Source organism: Taudactylus pleione, unplaced genomic scaffold (assembly GCF_031769625.1).
Source record: "Taudactylus pleione unplaced genomic scaffold, aTauple2 ptg000471l, whole genome shotgun sequence".
Taxonomy (NCBI): Eukaryota; Metazoa; Chordata; class Amphibia; order Anura; family Myobatrachidae; genus Taudactylus; species Taudactylus pleione.
Window position 1 is genome coordinate 3,372,292 of NW_028284873.1, and position 22,595 is coordinate 3,394,886.

The window sequence follows — 22,595 nt, forward strand, 5'->3', positions numbered from 1 at the left end:
ACATACAAATCCATCCCAGAAGGGGATTTCCATTACTTGTGAGGACCCTCAGGGAATGGGAAACAGGAGGCCTTTGTGACTCCTCGTATCTGGGGACAGCCAGACTCCCGCTATGAGATCCACCCGCTGGGCAGAAAACGGGAGATGTATGATACTGGTGCAGGATCGACATTCTCTATATCCAGAATGAGCCTGGCTACCAGCCCCAAAGCAGGGATAATAATACTTGAGATCGGCTCCCCCCCATGTGAGAGGGAAAGAGTCGAATATACCATCCAGTTCACGGCAGAGCCACTGGTCAGTAACCACAGGGCGTATATCACGCCAATTAGTATTTCGTATAAAACGACATCCACCAGGGTGGCCGTTGTGGTAATCCCTGCAAGGGGAATGACAGACCAATGTGGTATCGGAGGTAATTCATGTACTGTGAAAAACCCCGGCAGGGAGCGATAGTCTGTGACACAGGGGTAAATTGCAAGAAATTGCGAGATACCCCGAGTTCAAAAGGGCAGTATGGTGAAGTAACTCCAAGCGAGTGACGACAATGGGGCCCGCCCGGCGATCCTCAAAGGAGAGGATCCTGAGAAACAACGCCCTTTAAGGGGGTCGTGCAAGGGGCCCGGCACCAGATGGTGCCGCATAAGTAAACCTTTCTGAGTTAAAATCCTCCGCACTAATTCCTGCAGGCTATGACTTGCAGGATAGCAATAATGGGTGCAGTATCGTGTGCAATCTCCTGGTCAGATATATCTGACTATCTTGACGGAAATATTAAGCAGCGCCATACCGGTCCTGACTGACGCTAAGATTAGCTGCAGGAACCCATTATCAGCGTACGCAACTCACAGTTCCATCTAAAATATGGCAACGTGCAGCACGCAACAGTATGTGACAAACCTCACAGATATTAACAAATATATATATGTGAGGTCTCAGAACCACCCCTATTAGGGCAGATAAAGAAAAGGGATAGATATACACTGACAGGTGAGAGAAAAAGCAGACAGTCAGCACTAGCATAAGTCACATACAATGCAGAAAAATATATATACATACATAAGCATGACATATAATATACTGCACAATGTCGCTACATTCAACTGCCCAGATTCAGTGTCTGGGAAGGCTATAGCGCTGTGTACACTCACCCAAAATGGCCAGGTACGCAGGGGGACTGGGCTCACTGACATCCTAAGAGTTCTGCAGCACCACAGAGAGAAAATGGCCGCTGGAGACCTCAGAAGAAGCGTGGCCCGCGGAGGAAGCAGCTCAGCGACGCCAGACTGTAGCATTGAAAGGCGCGCTGAGCTGAGGGGAGGAGCCGCTAGACAGGGAAGGCTTCCTCCCCTGGCTAGCAATTAACCCCCCGGGATGCCGGCTCCCGCTGCCGCTATAATCCCTGGTGGGCTGTGGACACGCGGGGTATGCCTCCATGGAGGGGGAACCCGCCGCCACCGCTAGCGCCTCCGGTCTGTCCCCAGAGACCGGAGGCATAAGGCTGCATGTACACGCGGGTCACCGCAAGCGGTGACCACGCGACTTACCTGTCCCCGTCGATCCGGCAGCAGCCCAGGGATTCCTCCAGAGCCCGGCTAGTACAGACTCTGGGGTCCCGCTGCGATCCCCAGATCTGTACTGGCGTCGCAGCGCCGGCGGGGTGTAGGAGCGGCAGCTCAGACGTCCATTGGACAGTCTGATGCTGCCGCTCTGAAGAGTAGTAAAAAAAAATAATAAAATAAAACTCTTTTAAGCTTAGGGGCTGCTAAGCAGCCCCCCTGCAGTAACGGTGACCCGACTCCGGCCGGGCACCAACTTAAACTGAGGTGCCTCTGGCTGGGGGGCGGGGTTATAGGGAGAGTGGACCCAAGTGCATCCTGGGAGCTAAAAGCTTTAACTGCGTGGTGCCCGGATTTGGTTCCCAACCTATACCCCAAGGTCAACCCTGTGGACCCCCTATGGACCCTGAAGTAGAAATTATGTTTTTTGTGTAGGTATCCACAATGATGGAATATCACAGATAAATTATCAGGATCTGTATTAATTGCATGATATCGGACATGTGGCCAAAGTTGAAAAATGTTATTTTATTCATTCTTTTAAGTCAAGTTATGTGGCCAGGTTTAATTTCTCTCACCTCGAATAGTGAAAACCTGTATACAACATAAAATTTAACAAAAATGGATCAGATTCCATCTCAACTAAATAGCTTCTAGTTATGGGTGTAGTTCATTAGTTCGACAATGAAAAGGTCGAACTAATGAATCAAAGGTACAAAAGGTCAACGCACAAAGGTTGACATGGATGTAGGTCAACAGGTACAAGAGGTACACAATGCTATCGTCGACAAAAAAACGTAGAAGCATTTTTTTTTATTTCTGTAACCCTAATCTTCACCCTAACCCTCCATTTGATACCTAACCCTCTTCAGTACCACCTAGTGCCAGTCGGGGTAAGTGCCTAACCCTAACCTTTCCTCCTAGTGCCGCAAAAATGTCTACCATTCCCACGTTAACCTATTGTCCCTGTAGACATATTGCTCGTCAACCTTTCATCGAAACCACTAGTCACATACAAGAAAAAAAACGTCTTGTCAGATAAGAGCAATTTAAAAAAAGTCCAAAAATTACCCAACAAAGTGCAAAAACCTTATGAGCGGTTTGTTTTTATAGAAATATATTTTATGCAACACAAATTGCAGTGTTTGCAGAGGCCACATTTAAGCATCTACTGATGGAAGAAGGCACCCACATGTAGAAATCGCATTTTATTTCAGGAACAATATTTTTGAAATAAGACTCAAGAGTTGGTTAAAAAAGTGCATTTATTCCTAATTTTTGGTTACTAAATCTTCTACGGAGACCTCAGGCACAATATAAAAATACACTACGTAGGCATATACTAAGTGCCTCAAATGCAGTTATTCCAGAGCACTGGAGATCAAGTTCTATACCTACTATGAATGAATGGTGTGCTCATTTAGATCATTACATGTCTACGGACGATCTTATATCGTCTTTGTCGAACACTAGTCAAGATTTTCCAACTATATGGTACCCATGGATGACCTATAAAGAATCTGAGCATTATAAGTCACTGTGTAGTGGTGTGAGATGAAGCAAATTGGGTTACAAGATTGGTTATCCGCATTGGTGTGGCAGGTAGTTTTATATTTCTCTCATAACCACTATATGGTAGTATTGTTTTTTCCCCATGAATGAGGCCTCTTTCCTTTTTTCCCATCTTTGTTGGTTATTTCTGTTTTTTCAAATGTTTTGATTTATGTATTTATAAAAATGCTAACCAAACAGTTTGACTTGTTTATGGTCCCGCAGATGTCTTGCTGATCTGTTGTCTGTGTCATGCCTTGATTCACTGTTCTTTTTATTCTGTGTTGCTTTCTCAGGGTATGATATGCTAACTACATTTTGTGTTCGTATTCAATAAAAAATAATTTTTTACCAGTCCTGTTGATCCTTACAAGAAAAAAATAAATCCACAGGAAAGTGCATAATCAGGGAGCATTTTGACCAACGTGAAAAAAAAAAAAAGGGAAAAGGAACACACAAAAGTGACAATAGTAATGGCCATAGTCCCAATGACGCCAACTGCTTATTATAAATAAGAATCCCTAAAGTGGTTGTAGCCAGTATTGTGAATGTAATATGAGGTATTTGCTACACATCAGTAAAGCTGGAACCTACCTAATGATAAAGAGATGAGTGGTTTGGTTTTGACTTTCTCTCTGATCCGAAAATGACAACTAATGGTGCATACACACGGTCAGATTTTTCCTTCAGATCTGAACGATAACGATTTAAAAATCGTTCAGTCGTTCATATCTGAAGGAAAATCTGACATGCCTGAACGATGGACGATGAACGATGCGCGTTCCCGATGGTCAGATAACGATATCTGACATCTGATGTGTTTGCAGTCAGACTTGGACGATTCCATTCATTTTACTGCAGTCAAAAATCGTTCAAATCATTTAAAACTTTGGTAAAATCTTCATCTGACAAATTTGACCGTGTGTATGCTCCATTCAGCTGCATACACACACAACGATTTTGTTACCAACGATTTTATGAACGATCTGTCAGATTTTTTAAAGTGTAATGAACGATTTTTATGAACTACAAACGATTTTTGCATATTCCCTTAATGGAAATCGCTGAGTTGACAAGTCCGACTGAACTACAAACGTGAATGAACGATTATCGTTCATCGTTTGACTCAGAAAGTGAACGATTTTTCAAACGATTATCGTTAAACGATATCGTTTAATGATAATTGTTCAAAAAATCGTTGTGTGTGTATGCAGCTTTATTTGCTATGTTAGTCTCACATGTTTTGGATAGCCAATATGTCAGATACAAACTTGCTGTAAGTGGACGAAAAAATGAACCGCTCATCTCTACTATGAAACCAATCCTTTGGCACATCCTTACCCTCCACAAGCTTTTGGGATCACACAAGGATGTTAGCCCTGATTTTCTCACTGTATACATTTTCTCTAGGGGAACTAATGAGCTCAATGTTCATCCATTCAATACCACTTCCACAATAATACCATCCAAATCTACCTGCTCCTTCAGTACTATTTTGAGTAATGTCTCTCTGCTACAGGATCTCCTCATAGATAACCCAATAATACCTAAATCTTAACATGTCCAAAACAGAGCTGGTCTTTCATCCTCCCAGTCATCCCCTTCCCTAATACTTCCCTCACCATCAATTACTACACAATTGCCCGTCTCCCAAGCCCTGCTGCCGTGTTTTCATATTGATGCCATCCTCATTTTCCTCATATCCCAGTCCGGTCACCTCCGGCTTAAAAATAAAGCCAGTATATGCCCATTTCTTACTTAATACTACGAAAACATATCCATGCTCACACCTCGTGCTTTTATTACTGCAGCCTCCTCCTATCTGGAATTCTCCACACCCATCTTTTCCTGTTTCACCACATCTTAAATGCAGCAGCAAGACCTTCCTCTTACCTCTCCAAATTTGCCACAGCATTCTCCTTTATGGAATACTCTGCCATGGCCAATCAGACTCTCCCAGACTTCAAATTTTTGAAAAACTACCGCTACTTTCACATATACTACTCGTACTAATGATTTCTGTCTCAATCCAAATAAGGTAGTTAAACTTCCAGTACATTATCTGGCATTCAGAGTCTATGGGGCATATTCAATTAGCTACGGGACTTACCACGGGACTTTTAGCTCCTGCGTTAAGCGCTCGGAGCTATTCAATTATATCCTGCAGCAGGCCCCATATCGTGCTGCAAATCCAGAGGCTAATGCGCAGTAAAACAAAGATTCTGGGTTAAGTGCCTGCAGTTATGCCATTACCACACGCAGAAAGCTTGTGGTGAACCACAAGGGTGCACTTAATGCAGATTTCTGTTTGTACCATCTGGAGATGCAAGCAGAGATCCGTATTAAAGTGCACCCTCGGGGCTTACTAATGCAGTGAATTGAATAGCTTCGGGCACTTCACCCAGGAGCTAAAAGCCCGCAGAATTAACAGGGCTAATTTTATATGAGACTCCAAGTGAAGACATACAATATGTGCAGGTCCTTTGACAGTTATGTTCAGGGGTAATCCCTTTAAAAAGAAGTATTTCACAAATACAGGAGGTGTGAATTCAGGGAAGTATTTTTTTTAGTTCTCTGGGCTCCTTGCTCACAAGACCCTTATGAACGCAAAGACCTCTGCAACTATGAACTAACCCAATTTCAAACTGAGCCACACTTGTTAAGACCCCACTACATCAGCAATCAGAAAACCACAATTAAACAATTTGAAGATTTGTTGCCTGATTTTAGGATTTCCCAATTTAGCAATCTGCGCCCATACATTACAGATCTTTTTCAGTGATTTATAGATCGATATCAGCAAATACAGATATGCCAATCTTGAAAGGCCCATCATTTTACTAGTAACGGTCTGCAAATCTGCTGTTACCACACACTAGCAATCTACAGCCACAATTGATCTGTGAAATCCAACAAGTTGGACAACCTGATTTATCAATTCTAATCACTTTTCGGTTGAAATCTGTGAACCCCATACATTGCAGACTTTACACAACCATCTGCAAAACGCAGAATTGCCACAATCTGTAGCTGATGTATGGGGGTCTTTAATCTTGCTTCCAATTAGAATGTTAGCCATCTCAAGAGCAGGGACCTATTTTCACTTAGTTTCCATGGCTGCACTTATTTTGTCTACCTTGCATGCTCCCGTTTTATGCATGTCTAACAAGAAGCATAACTGGAACATCAACCAAGTACATGTCCATAACTACGTGCACTAACACATTAATGGTCACATTTTCTGGGTTAATGGGAGATCTGTGGCAAAATAAATAGAAGTAATGTGGCCTTTTTACTTAAAATGAGGTTAGTGTAGCTGTTTTGTTTACACATAAGCCTTATTATACAAACTCCAGCAAGTAACCTGTAGACATATGGAGTTATACACCGATCAGCCATAACAATAAAACCACCTGCCTAATATTGTGTAGGTCCTCCTCATGCTGCCAAAACAGCTCTGACTTGTCGAGGCATGGACTACACAAGACCTCTGAAGGTGTCCTCTGGTATCTGGCACCAAGATGCTAGCAGAAGATCCTTTAAATCCAGTAAGGTGTGAGGTGGGGCCTACATGGCATGGACTTGTTTTTCCAGTACGTCCCACAGATGCTCGATCAGATTGAAATCTGGGAAACACCTTGAACTCAGTGTGGCAGGGCACATTATCCTACTGACAGAGACCACTGCCATGAGGGAATACCGTAGCCATAAAGGGTGTACTTGGTCTGCAACAATGTTTAGGTAGGTGGTATATGTCAAAGTAACATTCCCATAAATGCCAGGACCAAAATGTTTACCATCAGAACATTGCCTAGAGCATCAGACTGCCTCTGCCAGCTTGCCTTCTTCCCATAGTGAATCCTGGTGCCACATTTTCCCCAGGTAAATGACGTAAACACACCTGGCCGTCCACATGATGTAAAAGAAAATGTGATTAATCAAACCAGTCAGCCTTGCTCCATGATCCAGTTCTGATGCTCACATGCCCATTGTAGGTGCTTTCGGCAGTGGACCAGCATCACTCTGACTTGACTGCGGCTACGCAGCAAGCTGCAATGCATTGTGTGTTCGGACAACTTTCTAGAATAACAGTATGAGCGCTAAAAATTATAGTGGCAACTGTGAAAAAAGATTTTCTTTGTAAAAACACAATGTTTATACTATTTCAGTTGTATTTTGTGGATGCGGGATTCACTATGGAGTGTCAAAGATTATTAGGTAATCTCCAGTCTCACCCCATCTTTCCCCACCTTATACCTCCTGGCGGGTAGGTCCCGCTGCTGGCACAATTGCCCAGTTCAGATGCGTGAGGCCCGGGTATTGGCGAGATGCTTCCCACAAGAGAGGCTACTGAGTGGTGACAGAGAGGGCATGGCCGCAATGGGCCGATGTTGATGACGTTATATAAATGCATTGAGTCCCAGGAGTTGCAGTGTTCTTAGCTCGGAGATCCCTTTTGTTTCCCATTTTCTTGGGCTGTTAATGTCTCCTCATCTTCAATTTTGGAAGACTTTTTGTATTGCCATAAACTTAAGCCCTTCTGGATTTTTATCATGCACATCTAAAAATGTTTGGCCACACACAGCATTTCAAAATATCTTAATATTCTAAATATTTTCAGCCACTCCGGTTTTCATTTTTCTTTTTGTTTGCCACATGGACATTCCAACAAAGTATATCACTTCTTCTGTTTCACATGTGATATGCTGCTTGAGTTGATAACTTTTTCTAGTTTGGTTGGATTTTAATTCTTGTATAGGTTTTGTGTTTTCCATGCTATTTGTATGCTTTGCAGTTAAGAAGTTAAGTAGTGTCCATTTCTTATTCCTGTTTGTTTATAGTCTTCCACTGGTATACAACAGTTCTCGTTTTCAATTTCTGGCTTTTCTATAGATGATATGAGGTTAGAAATCATTGGTTCAAGATCCTTGTCTAACTGCAATACATGCCAGTGTTTTTGAATAATGAATTCTACTATGTTATGACTGCTGTTGAACTGTGTGATGAATTTTACTTTTTTTTCTTCATTTTCAATCTTCTTATATCGGATGAGCTCTTTTCTGTATATGAACGAGGTGTTCTCAATCTGTTCCTGTAGTAGTATAAAAGTTTGCTTTGAGTTCGTCACTTTGCATTCAGAAAGTCTCCTGTGCAATTTCGTCTGAATCTTCTAAAATTGTCCAGAAGGATGTTCGCAAACCATCTACGAAGGTAGTTGTGTGAAATGGGTAACATTGTTGCCATTTACTTCTTTGATGTGGGTTCTTATTGTATGTGGCTCATTTAATTTTTTTATAAAAAATTCCAAATCTAAAAGATAACCATTTCTTTACTAGTAGATATCAATTTCTAAATTAATGTTGTAACTGTTAATATACTGGATAAAACAAAGTTTTGTTTCTATAATTTTTAGCACTCATACTGCTTTTTCATTTATAAATATCACTATTGAGCTGCAGTACATAGTGATTACCGTGCTTATTTTTTAATGCAATACCTTTCGATAATAGCCAGCATTAACTTTTCCAGGAATTTGAGCTACAGTAGCTTTTTCTATGGGATCGGACCAGACAGGCTAATGCTGATGGGTGTATGTAGGAAATAGAGCAAATTCAATTTAAAAAAAGCCAAAACTCCACAGAAGAGATATCAGGTTGCTTGTACCTTCACTCATTTGTCTTTTTCACTCACACTAGAAGGCCCTGTCCTCCACTGCACTTAGTATTTAGACCAGTTACCAGCACATGCTATTTTGACATGTCCATAACAACCCCCAGAACAATGAAGTATAAGAAGGGTTAAGATCATATAAAGAAATTAGTGTGAAGTACAACCTGTGGTTAGGTGAATCATCCAGTCTCTAACCAAGATGACAGCATGCAAAAGTAGCCCTCATCCCAGGTTTCTTCGGTCAGCACAGGAATATTCATCAACCATTAACTAAAGCATTTGGAAAGGTTAGAACACTGTGCTATAAGGATGGCCCAATTGCTTAATAAGTAAATTTTGTAGGCCCACATACTGTTTAACTAGAGAGTCATTTACCGGTTTCTGGGAAAGAACAACGAAGGGGAAAATTCTTTTAAATGCGAAAAGCCGCGATTTCATGATAAGTTTTCACATGTGCGAATTTTACGCACCTAAAAGCGTATCGTGCACTCCTGTGCAAACCAGCTAAATTTTTCACAATCTCAGAGTAGGTGAAAAAATTTGTAAAATCTCTATTTTTGGCTAAAAATGTGGACGCAGGGCCTGATTCAGCTTTGGGAATAGAGTGAGAAATAGCACTTAACTGTGAACCTGGACAAACCATGTTGCAATGCAAGCGGTGTAAATACATACATTTCTTTGCACGTGGAGTAAATACTGGCTGCTTTTGAATGTAGCCCACATATACAGCACATCTTTATTTTTACTCTACAATTTAGATGTCACTTTTGACACCTCCCTCCCAAATCTAAATCTCTGCACATTTTAAATCTGCCCCACCTGCAGTGCAGCATGGCTTCACCAAGATGATCAGTTGAATGAGACATCTCACTCTATTTCCAAAGCTGAATCAGGCCCTTAGTTCAGAACCCTTTGGACAGCCCCTTCCCCCCCGTCAAAGCCAGCAGAGGTAAATCCGGTTACAGACAGGGACCCTGCACTAACAAATCCGGTCGTAAAGGCAGAGGAGGTGGACTGTCTATGGATAGACATGTCAGATCTGCGAACCAATGTCTCCTGGGCCAGACAGGAACTATTAGTATTATCCTGCCGCCTTCCTGCTTGAACATTCTGACCACCCTTCCGAGGAGGGAGATTGGAGGAGACAGGTATGCCAATCTGAAGTCCCACCTCACTGCCAGAGCGTCCACTAAGGCGGCTGAGTGGTCGCTTGTTCTGGACCCGTACCTGTGGACCTTGTAGTTGTGACGTGACGCCATGAGGTTTATGTCCTGTAATCCCCACCAGGATTTGAAAGACGTCTGGATGAAGAGCCCATCCTTAGGCGTGTATGTCCTGGCGACTTAGAAAGTCTGCTTCCCAGTTGAGGACTCGTGGGATGAATATTGCTGAGATTGCTGGAAGATGATATTCTGCCCACAGCAGAATGTTAGCCACTTCCCTCATGGCTGCCGGATTCGTGTGCCTCCTTGATAGTTGATATAGGCTACTGCAGTCGCATTGTCAGACTGAATCTGGACAGGCCTGCCATGAAGGAGGTCCTGTGCCTGAATGAGCGCTCTCTGTGCACTGCACGAAGCTCCAAAACATTTATCTGTATGCGACTTTCCAGAGCTGTCCATCTTCCCTGAAAGGTGTGATGACCTGTCACCGCTCCTCATCCTCGCAGACTTGCATCCGTGGTGAGGAGTACCCAATCTGGGACCCATAACGGGCGACCCTTGTCTAGATGACTCGTCTGCAGCCACCAGGCAAGGGAGAGCCGAACCTCTGGCGAAATGCGGATCATCTGAGACTTTATCCGAGGATACTGACCATCCCAATGAGACAGAATCCATTGCTGCAGGAACCTGGAGTGGAACTGGGCGTAAGCCACCATGTCGAATGTGGATACCATGGAGCACAGCACCTGCATTGCAGAGTGAACTGACACTTCCTCTTTGCAAAGTAGACTGTGCACATGGGATTGTAGCGCCGCAATCTTGTCCTCTGGTAGAAGAATCCTCTGACCAAGAGAGTCCAGCAGCACCCCTAAGTGCACCATTTGCTGAGTTGGAGAAGGAGAAGACTTTTTCCAATTGATTATCCAGCCGTGCTCTTGTAGGCAAACAATGGTCAGATGACATTGTAATATCTCCTGAGATTGTGCCAATATCAGGAGGTTGTCCAAATATGGCAGTATCCTGACTCCTTGTCTTCTGAGATGAGCCATCATGACTGCCGTTATCTTGGTAAATACCCGAGGGGCTGTGGCCAGCCAGAAGGGTAGAGCCTCAAATTGGTAATGTTGCTGATCTACCAACAATCTCAGAAATCCTTGGTGAGATCGTGCAATAGTAACATGCAGATATGCATCCTGTATGTCTAGAGAGACCATGAAATCTCCAGGCTCCATTGCCAGCATAATCGACCGTAGTGTTTCCATACGGAATTTGGGCACATGGATGAATCTGTTGAGAGCCTTCAGATTCGAGATAGGGCGAAGTGACCCATTCGGTTTCTGAATCAAAAACAAAATTTGAATAATAACCCCTTCCCTGTTGCGTCATAGGAACGGGGATTAGGATTCCTGACCCGGAAGGCCAAAAACCTGACCAGGTCTAAAGGAAGGGTTGTACCAACAAACCTAAGAGGAGGATGCCTCAGGAAAGTTATGGCGTAACAATGAGAGACCACCTCTCGAACCCAGGCATCCATAGCAGTCTGATGCCAGGCATGAGAAAACTGTAGAAGTCAGCCTTCAACCCTGAGACTTCCCAGGGGGAGGCCCGACCCATCAGGCAGTGGGCTTATCATCCGGCTTGGAAGCAGGACGTCTGGTTGACCAGGATTTCCTGGTCTGCGGTCTCCTGTGGGAATTATCCCGTCTAGAGGAAGACTGCCCCTTTGCCCTGCTCTGTGGGCAAAAGGAATGAGCTGACGACTGCCTATACTTAAGGGTAGTCGTAGATGGCAACCCCGCAGACTTAGATGTCGTAAGAGAAGACACTATGTCATCCAGCTCTTGTCCAAACAGTACCTTCCCAACAAAAGGCAAAAGACTCCAGTGCCTTCTTGGACCCTTTATCTGCCTTCCAGGTTTTTAGCCAAAGGGTTCTTCGAGCTGCAACCGAAGTTGCAAATACCCTAGTAGCCAAGATACCTGCAATGACCGCTTCCCCCATATACATAGCTGCTTCTTGCATCTGATTGAGATAAGACAGCTGTTCTCTGGTAGCATTTGGCAAGCTATCCTCCAGAGACTTTGTCCATTCTTCCATAGCTTTGGCTACCCAGGCTACAGCCATAGCTGGTCTGGTAATAGCTCCAGATAATGAAAACACTGATTTTAAATAGTTATCAAGTTTTCCATCTGTAATCTGTTTTAATGAGGATGCTGGAGAAATGGGTAATGTAGAGCTCTTGATCAATCTAGTTACATGAGCATCTACCGAGGAACTTCCCATTTGTTACATTCACCAAGTACAAATGGGTATCGAGATGTTAAATTCATTGTAGCATGGAAATGCTTATTTGGAGAACACCATGCTTCAGACATGAGATTAGTCAGCTGTCCATACTGAGGAAAATTATCTTTAGCCACCTTCTGACGCCTACAGACCGGAGTCTTAGATTTGGCGGAAACTCCTCTTGCTCTATACTGAGAACAGATGTAACCGCTCTCACCAGAGAGGGGACATCCACAGAGGATTGATGGTCTTCTTCCACTGAGTAAGACCCCGAACTCTGAGTATCAGAGTGTGATGAGGAGGTTGAGTCAGAATCCTGAGGCAGAACCGAAGAGAACCTGAAGAGAACCGCTCTTATTCCCCTGCTTTACTGCCACTGGTCTATTCGCTTGCACCTCCTGAGGGGCTATAGACTGCAGCATACTCTGACTAGAGTGAGCAGAAGAATCAAACCAACAGGGATTCATGGGGGACATATACATAGAAGAATGCAAATGCTGTGGGAATCCCATAGCAGGAGGCAGTATTGTGGCAGGAACACGCGACGCTGTGACCCTGTCCACCAAATGAGACAAAACCTGAGACCAAGAGGCCACCCAGGGTGGTTCTTGTGCTGGTGCAGGTGTACAAGATAAAAAAGGTGGCTGTTTACAACAGACACCATACAACCCATCTTGCACAAAATTCTGCTACGACAGGCCTGCCAAACAAGATTTACATGACTTCAGCACAGGAGGCACATCCTTCTCTCCTTTACCTTTAGACATGGCAATGTGTAACAGGTATAAGGTGTAAAGTATAAATGCAATGTGACTTAACAGAAATGAATCACATTACACACCTTCAGAGGGATGAGGAGAAACACAGTTATAGCTATATCTGATAGTTTTGAAATCAAAAAGGCAGTATAAATACAGCAGCTAGCATTAGTCACATATAATGCATAAATATAATCAAATGCTAATGCAAATGGACTCGGAATCAGCTGACCAACCCCTCAGGGGTATTGGTAGGATATAGATTGCTATATACCTGACCCAGGGGAGAGGTATGAAGGGAGACAGTCCTAATCTCTGAGACCAACAGCTTTCAGCAGCGTACCCAAGGTGGACTATGAGCTTCTCACACACTAGGTGGTCCGAAGTAGCAAACTGGACACGAGAATTCACAACCGGAAGTTGCATCTTGGTTGGAGGAAAAGCGGCCGGGGGAGCGCCTATCTCCCCTAAGCTGCGATTTTGACCGCACGGGTATGCTGGCCTCACAGTAGTAGACGCTACCTAGTGAGTCTACTACACGTCCCCGGTGACAGACTATATGGCCCCGGCCGCCTTAGTGAGGACACGTTAAACGAGACCTTCACCTGCAGCTGCCTCCAAAGATTCTCCTACAACCGGAGGCCTGGACTGCTTCGCACATGATTTCCCACACGAGGAATCATCTTACAATCCATCTCAGTGAATCCGATCACTGTCCGGACCCCAGCAATGCCACTAGCTGAGCCACGCCGAAATCCCCAGGGCATATAGTGGTACTGGTGTTTCGGCATCGGCGGAGGTAGAAGGAGTCGCCGTATATGCGTCGTATTCGGCGCCTAATACCGCTAAACTCAGAAGTTCAAACAACTAAGGTAAATCAAACGTAGAAAAGCCTGGGACTGCCTAGGCAGTCCCACTGTTAAAACTGTGCGTCTGGATACTTGCCGCACACCAAACAAAAAAACGGAATGCCTGTGGCTGGAGGCGGGGTATATAGGGAGGAGGACCTATGCATGCTGGGAGCTTCAAAGCTGTAAGCTGTTTGGTGCAATGGATCACTCCAACTACATACCCCAAGTTAGATCCTGTGGATCCTATGAATCCAGAAGAAGAAACTTCTCTGGTGTTAAGTTTTCCTTTTATCGCGGCTAATTGAATAAGGCTCTAAATTGGGAAACCGATGCATGCCTGAGCTGGAGGAAAATAAGGAATGTGTCACATCACACAAGAAGAAAGGTCTTGGTTTGAGTATTTTCATGATAAATAAAAGTACACTTGTGCGTCTTGGATAGGCAAGAAGTGAAGGGCTGAATGACAGCAGCGTTTTGGGAGACGGAGACCAGCATGAAGCAGGTGTATGACACTAAGCTTTGGCTCCTACAGCAATGCTTGCAATAAGTACCTTGACAGAGTACATTTTAAGGCTTTCAGAAATACCAGGGCAACAGGCAATATCATGAGCCAGCCTTTAATCAGCTAGGAGACTAAAGAAATATCAGTGTAAGCCAGGGAAGGCCAATTCTCTGCCCTGTGATGGGAGCTCCAGAGTGAAGCGATTAAAACATCTCCTTGCCCATAACAGTCTTCTAAGCAATGAGTCAAGGCTATTAAAAATGTGACTGCATTCTCACCACTGTAGTTATGAACATGTTTTTTAAAATAAATAAAAGGCAAATACTATTTTAAAAAGACTAAACCTGCGCACACCTGAAAATAGTAGCAGCACACAGCTTTCACTTCTAGGGGTAAATTTACTAAAGTGAGAGTTTTTAGAAGTGAGTTTTAAAAGTGATATTGCCCATAGCAACCAGATTCTAACTATTATCTTCTAGAAGGTGCTAGTTAAATGTTAAGTAGAATCTGATTGGTTGCTATAGGCAACATCACTTTTAAAGCTCACTTCTAAAAACGCTCACTTTAGTAAATTGACCACCTAGTCTCCAAATGTCAGACAATGTACTGGAAGAGCAATACATTTTGTGATCTGTTTCTAGATGGGGATTCTTGATGAGTTTATCTTGGGGATGGCATGAGCATTTGTCCTGCTTTTAACAGCCAGTCAAGTGTATAGTAGTTTTATCCCAAAGAGATCAAGGTTCAAACCCCAAAATCAACATATAATTTCACATTGTACATTGCCAGACACACAACTGCAGAAAAATAGGTGCAGATTGATTTTCTGGGACAGTCCAAGAAACAGCATTTATGCATTAGGTGGACAAATGGATCTACTTATATAAATAGAGAATGTTTTTGTAGAATAATTGTGTTTCTGGAAATGACCTTTAAGGTGTTTCCCGTAGTAACTACCTGGCCTGCTAGCCATTTTAAACTAGCTGTGAAGCATCTCACCTGGTTCTGAGTCGGAGTTACCAGCGGAAGGCTGACAAAAGCTCGATGGCATGAATACATTGTTCTTGGTCACTGCAGATAAAATTCAGAATTTTAAATATATTCAACCCCAGGAAATAAACATACAACAAATACAGTGCATTACAAATTAAATTGGGTTATTAAATAAATAATAATAAGTACTAGGAGGAATAAGCATTATAGTTTCCAAGGAGAGAACTAAATACCAGTGAAGATAATCCATAATAGTGAACACAGGGCCCGATTCAGAGATGTACGCTAATGAAATTGCATCTATTTTGCACGGAAGGAAGCTGCGAAAATATGGTAATGTTTGCAAAGCATCGGGACGCCCACTGCTGCCTTTTTTTATCTGTCCAACATCACGCACCAGTGCAAACTTCGATAACATCGATGCAGATCAGGAAGCCATGCAGCATATGCGGAAAGTCTGACCCGTCTCAGACATTGCAGCTCTCCTGACACACAGAGAGCTCTCATGCTGCAAAGGAGATCGCAAGAGCCAATATATGAATGCCCATGACACAGTGTAAACGGTCAGATACGCCTGCATTTGCCTAGCCAACCCGTTACCTCCAACAGACGCTGACTACCTGTTACTTACTTTGCGAATGAATCCTCTGTGCACGCGTAATCGCAAAACTATTGCTGCGTTTGCAGTGCGGCTTACAGGCATGCGCAATGGCAAGCAATCGCTCGATCTCCGTAAATATCGGCATTGCATACATCTCTGAATCAGGCCCACAGTGACATGAATGCACCTAGCTTTATAGTTAATACATGCAATAATAATCAGACTGTCTCGCAAAGAAACTGGGGAAACCGCTGGTGGGCCCCGATACCGGAGTCTTCTACCCTAGGGGTGCAGGGACCACCAGGATGTAAAACAGAAACGTTTATAAGTGGGCCAGTTACTTTTTATGACATCTAATCACAGGGTATAGGGAGCATGTGCCTCAAGTTGCTCAGTAGAAATGAAGCAAGTGGCAGAAATGAATTGCGAGGGAGGGTGCTGTGGAAGAAATTACATTACATTATGTTCCTTGGAGGTTGGATGAATGAATGTACTAGACATGAATTAGATTTAGGACAGGAAGTGATTGGGAGTAAGTATGAATTTATCTTTGGAGTTGGGGGTTTGCGGCCCACAGATATAGTAGGAGCAAGACGCGAAGAAGGGAGGTGGAAAAGTAGTGGATGCTGGTAACCACTTATAACCAAACCTCTTTTATTACCATTTTATTGAAGGCTATGTATATCTTTTGCCAACATTATCCTATTCCTTGCTGCTCGGATATTTAGGTGTTATTTTAAACTGGTCTGGAAAACATGAACCGTTTGGGGTCCTGAGGACAGTTTGAGAACCTATGCTATAGAGCACAGGTTCTCAAACTCGGTCCTCAGGACCCCACACAGTGCATGTTTTCTAGGTCTCCTCACAATCACGAGTGAAATAATTAGCTTCACCTGTGGATCTTTCAGAATGTGTCAGAGTAATGAATACACCTGTGCTCCTGCTGGGTGACCTGGAAAACGTGACCTGTGTGGGGTCCTGAGGACAGAGCTTGAGAACTACTGCTATAGAGGACCAAGCTGCTGCACAGATGCCTTTGACTGACGCCTGAGCCTTCACAAGGTTGATACGGTCTTAGAATAAGTAGTCTTCATTTATTAGAAGGACGGAAATAAGGTACCAGAAGTCCTTAATGCACACTCAACTATAATCCATCTTGCAATGGTTTGTTTGGTTCACACCATGTGTTTATTCCTGCTGAAAGAACAAATAAGTGCTCCATTTCCTGAAATTATTTCATTCTGAGTAGGTAGATATTGCTCTTACAAGATCTAGCATATGTAATTTCTTTTCCCTATCATCCTTAGTTTGAGGGAAGAAAGAAGGTAGCTTTATCTCCTGATTCAAGTGGAAAGAGGATACTACTTTTGGCAGAAAGGCTGGACTGTTTGGCATGGTATTCAGGAAAGGCTCTTCTGCCCATAGAGCTTATAATTCACTCACTCTCCTGGCTGAGGTAATTGCAATTAAGAAAACCACTTGCAAAGTCAGACATTTTAGAGAAGCTTCCTGCAAGGGCTCAAAAGAGATTACAGCATGAATTTAGTATCAAATTTAGGTCCCAGGGGATATAAATAATCAATTTGTGGAAAAATATTTTTTTTGACTTAATCTTTTGACCAAGTCTTCTTCTGCTAACCTTCTGTCTAGAACAGGGGTGGGCAATAAGTGGCCCTCCAGCTATTGTTGAACTACAAATCGCAGCATGCATTGCTACAGTATTATAATGGCCAATTAGCAAAATGGCTGAAGGCATGCTGGGATGTTTAGTTCAACAACAGCTAGGGGGCCGCCTATTGCCCACCCATAGTCTAGAATGATGCATACAGCGGATGTACTTTTATAGTAGCTACCTCTAGACCTTTCATAAATCCATTGTGCAGGAACTGCAAGACCTGTGATGTTTCTGCGTTCATAACCTTGAATTTAGATCCCGTCCAGGAAAGAATAGTTTGCCAGATGCTTTAGGACACTTTAGGAGACTTTCTTACCTGCATAAGGAGTTGAATTACTTGGACAGCAATGTTTGTTTCAACAATATACTCTTAATGTCCCTATCATCAAACTGAGGCTCAATAGATTTAAATGGAGAAGTGACCCTGATGCAATAGATCCGACCTGATTGGCAATATCCACGGTTCTTCTATTACCAATTCCAGAGCAACCATGCTCTTCACGGCCAGTAAGGCAGAATTGCTACCATTTTCACATGCTCTTCCTTGATTTTCTTTAGCGGACGAGCTAACACAGGAAGTCGTGGGAACACATAACCCAGATGAAATATCCATCTTCGTGAGTGTCTGCCCTGCACCCCTGGAAGACTATGGGCCGTATTCAATTTGAGGCAAAAAGTCCAGACTTTTCGCTTGCTGCACTTTCGCTTCCTTTTCCAGGCGAAAAAGCATCGCGCGTGTACGATTATCCCCGTATTAAATTCCTACAGACGCGAAAACGGGACCCGGCGAAACTTGAAGCGGCGAAAGAAACCTGTCAATTGTCGGGAAATCATCCTTAGCCCTCCCTAAAGACGTCCAGACATGAGGGATCACTATGTGTATTTACCTGCTGAAGGGAAGTTGGGTTTTTAAATAGCCGCGGCTGGTGCAAATATGCGCCTGTGAAGAAGTGATTAAGAATAGCCTTTAGGATTTTTTTGGGGAAAAATAACTATGCCCATCAAATTTGGGGTACATGAAAATGGGTGCAAGCATATTTTTAAGTCCCTAAAATGATTTTTAAAAATTCTTCAAAAAATGCACCTGCCGATACCACCCGCAATGAAGAAAACACCTGCCACATACTTTAGAACCCCTCTGGAATCTATTTTGCTACTTTAGGATTTGTTTCCCCCCCCCTTTTTTTTTTTACCCCAAAATTCAAATACATTTTTTGGGGTGTCCAGATTTTTTTTTTGCTTACATTTTTTGAAACACATTGTTTTTAGGGGCATTCCAGGGGAGCAGGCTATTTTTTTTTTTTAAGCCCAATTCTGCACTTTTTTACGCCAGCTAAGGGCTGGAGAAAACTTATCCCTGTTTTTATTACAAGGACTTTTTGCAACGGTGAAAAGTCTTTGTAATTGAATATGGGGATAATTACAATAGGCGAAAATTACGTATCGCCGATAACGGGTTTTCGCCTGGAATTGAACACGGGCCTATATCTGAAAAAGTGAGTCAGCTTTGTATTCAGGTATTCTTCACTATGGCCTGGAATACTTGTGTTTCCAGCTCCCATTCTCTCAGAATGACCTGCTTTATGTTGAGAAAGTCTACTATAAAATTTTCTTTGTCTGGAACGTGGAGTGCCGATAGGGAATTCAAGCCTTTTTCTGTCCATGCCACACCCACGTTGTTTGAGAATACTTTCAGGTTAACTCCTTCCAAGTGGTTCTGAAGATGATTTCTTGCGTACCACATACTGCTTTCATTTCTTTCTGGGGGATGTAGTCAGGATACAAACAGTCACAATTCTGATGGTATTAGGTTTAGGCACAAGGGGGAGGGTTAGGCTGCAGGGAGGGATGTTAGGGTTAGAATACTAAACAAAATAAGTAATAATTTTTACCGTCGGGATGCCGGTCTCTCTATCCCACTGTCGGGATCTTGTACCCAACCCCTCTCTGGCTCAAAGAGAGCAATTTCTGTGGAGGGTTCCAACATCTTTGTACTACATGCTGTAACATATGTGCTCCCCATCCTAATGAACTTGCATCTGTTTTTAATATCAGGCACAATGGATAAAATAGCAAAGTTGATCTGTCCTCCAATTCTCCATTATTCCACCAAGTCAAACACATCTTTGAGACAATTTTCTTCAACTGTACTAGAATATATTTATTCTAGGCATGTCTAACATTTTAAGATCCATTTCGTGGGCATGCATAAATTAGCCATTGCACTCTCCAGCAGGCGACCTCTTTGCATGTCAGGGGAGCTGTAGTGCTTGTGGATGGTCCAACTTGCCTTACAAGCTGCGTGTCCCCGATGTGTAACGATAGAACCAATGTTTAAGCTGTTGGACAGATATGAGAAGGTAGCATTAGCATATTTTTGCAGCTGCGATTGCTTTAGCGTAAATCTCTGAATTAAGCCTTAAGTCCATAGTTGAGGACATCATTCCTAGGAGGCAAAGCCCTGTGAGTAGCTTGATACTGTCTCACATATGCAAATACGAGGATATATTTGCATCATCATCTGAGGGGGGAATTCAATTGCATCAGCCACTAGATGGCACCCACTGGTAGCAATTCAATTCAATCCATAGCTGCGGCTTCACACATTTCTGCTCGCGGCTTCCTGATGTGGCGAGCAGAAATGTGCAATAAGTCCATGGTTTGGGTGCCCAATTTATGATCCTGCCATGGAATTGGAGAAATATCTTCTAGTCTAGTCAGTCTTGTACTATTTCCACTGACTTCTCAGAGAAGTAAATCGTCCAGGTATGGCCATTCCAATATTTCTTGTTTCCTTAGATGAGCCATGAGGGTCACGAGAACCTTTCAATGTCCTCGGTGAGGTTGCCAAACCGAGTGGTAGGCTAGTGAAGTGCATGCGTTTGCTTAGGATAGAAACACAGGTAGCACTGGCATGGTTGGACAAGTAACAGCGCCAGATAATGAAAAGATAATTTCAAGACATGCTTCAAACTTTTTACCCGTGGGATCCTTCAGGGAAGATGCAGACGGAATAGGCAACGTAGCATTTCTGATTAAATGCGTCACATGAGGATCCAGTCGGAGGTACCTCCCGCTTCGTACATACAGAAACCGGGAAAGGATACAACAATGTTATTCTCTTATTCACATAAAAACGTTTATCAGGGTTACCCCATGCCTCATCCATAAAGCTCAGTGAGCTGTTCAGGTTCATTTGGACCACCTTGCGGTGGTGATTTAACACTGGAGCCTTCTTACTATGAGCTGGTTCATCATCCTGAATGTCTAGGATTGATTTAACCATCTTCACCAAGAAGGAACCATCCACTGTGGACGGATGGTCCTCCTCCCCCGAGCTAGACCCTGGAGAGGAACCTTGCGCATCATCTGAATCCTCTGATGATGCGTCTGAATCCATATGTTGAGCAGACTGATAACAAGCTAACTTGCGCTTAGGCGCCTTAGTAACGACCGGTCTGCTATCAACATTAGGTGGTGCCATAATCTTGACTATAATGGCCATTAACATCCTTGCAAACAGAGCATACTGTGGACACCCCATCTAAGGAGGCATAGTGGGAGCAGCCATACGATCCACAAACTGCTTCATTACCTGGGACAAAGATACCCAAGAAGGCTCTTGTCCAGGGACAGGTGAACTGAACTGGGGAGGTGGCTCTTTATAACAGACAACACACAAACCATCCTTAATGTCCTGAGGGGACATATAAGCCATACAGGATTTACATGAAACCAGCACAGATGGCTCCCCCTCCTTTATCTTTTGACATGTTCAAAATAAAGGCAATAGTTGCAATGTTATGAGACAGTCTTCACAAAATGTTAATGAATGTTAAGTACTCAGAGAAAAACCTCCACCCCAAGAGGATGGAGAGAAAAAATATGAGATATGGTAAGAACTTACCTTTGTTATCTCTATTTCTACGAAGTCCATAGGGTTCCACAGGATACCTTGGGGTCCAGGTGATGACGTCAGGCATCGGGCACCATAGAGTTAAGTTTTCAGCCTCCCAGGATGCATCATTGTCCCTCTCCTATACCCCGCCCCCGAGCCAAGACATCTCAGTTACGTACCAAGCCATAGGCCGGAGGAGGAGAAGAAAAAGAGAGAAGAAAGATCTGGACACACACACACACACACACACACACGAATCACATTCTCACCAGAGGGAGACGGAAAAACCGGTGACCAGAGTAAAGCCCATCTGCAGCACAGGTGCAACAGGGCGGGAGTCAGGTGAAACCCTATGGACTTCATAGAAATAGAGATAACAAAAAGGTAAGTTCTTACATATCATATTTCTACATCAGGGTCCATAGGGTATCCACAGGATACCTTGGGGATGTCCCAAAGCAGTATCCTTTAAGGGTGGGGACGCTCCTGTGCTGAAAGTAGAATCCGCCGCCCGAAGGAAGCATCCTGAGAAGCAAAGGTGTCAAAAGCGTATTACCTCTCAAAAGGTATGGACAGAGGACCACGTGGCAGCCTTGCAGATCTGGACTGCAGAGGCACCATGTCGAGTTGCCCACGAAGGACCCACAGACCTAGTGGAATGAGCCCTCAATAAGCCTTCATGAAGATAAGCTTCTGAAATTGCCATACGAATCCAACATGCCAAAGTTTGCTTTGAAGCAGGTCAACCCTTTTTACGGAAGCCATAGAGGACAAACAAGGAGGCCGACTTCCTAAACGAAAAAGTGCGGTCAACATAAATCCTTAAGGCCCGCACAACATCCAAAGTGGCCTCACCCACTGAAAGATCAGGTGAATTAAAAGCTGGCACAACGATTTCCTCGTTGATGTGGAAACTTGATCCCACTTTAGGAAGGAATCCAGGACGAGTGCGAAGCACCACCCTGTTCCCATGAAAAATCAGAAAAGGGCGTCTACAGGAGAGAGCCCCTAAATCAGAAACACGTCTGGCCGAAGCAATGGCCAGAAGGAATATCGTTTTAGCTGTAAGCCATTTAAGGTCCACTGAG

At 43.6% G+C, this 22,595-nt stretch overlaps 1 protein-coding gene across 3 annotated transcripts in view; it reads right to left on the bottom strand.

Moving 5' to 3' along the window:
- Positions 1 to 22,595, bottom strand: part of RANBP3 (RAN binding protein 3) — a 92,489-nt gene that overhangs the window by 39,778 nt on the left and 30,116 nt on the right. For all 3 annotated transcript variants that reach the window (XM_088448904.1, XM_088448905.1, XM_088448903.1), the window contains exon 5: positions 15,340 to 15,411. In XM_088448904.1, the coding sequence (XP_088305030.1) occupies positions 15,340 to 15,411 (72 nt within the window). The remainder of the gene's footprint in view (positions 1 to 15,339; positions 15,412 to 22,595) is intronic.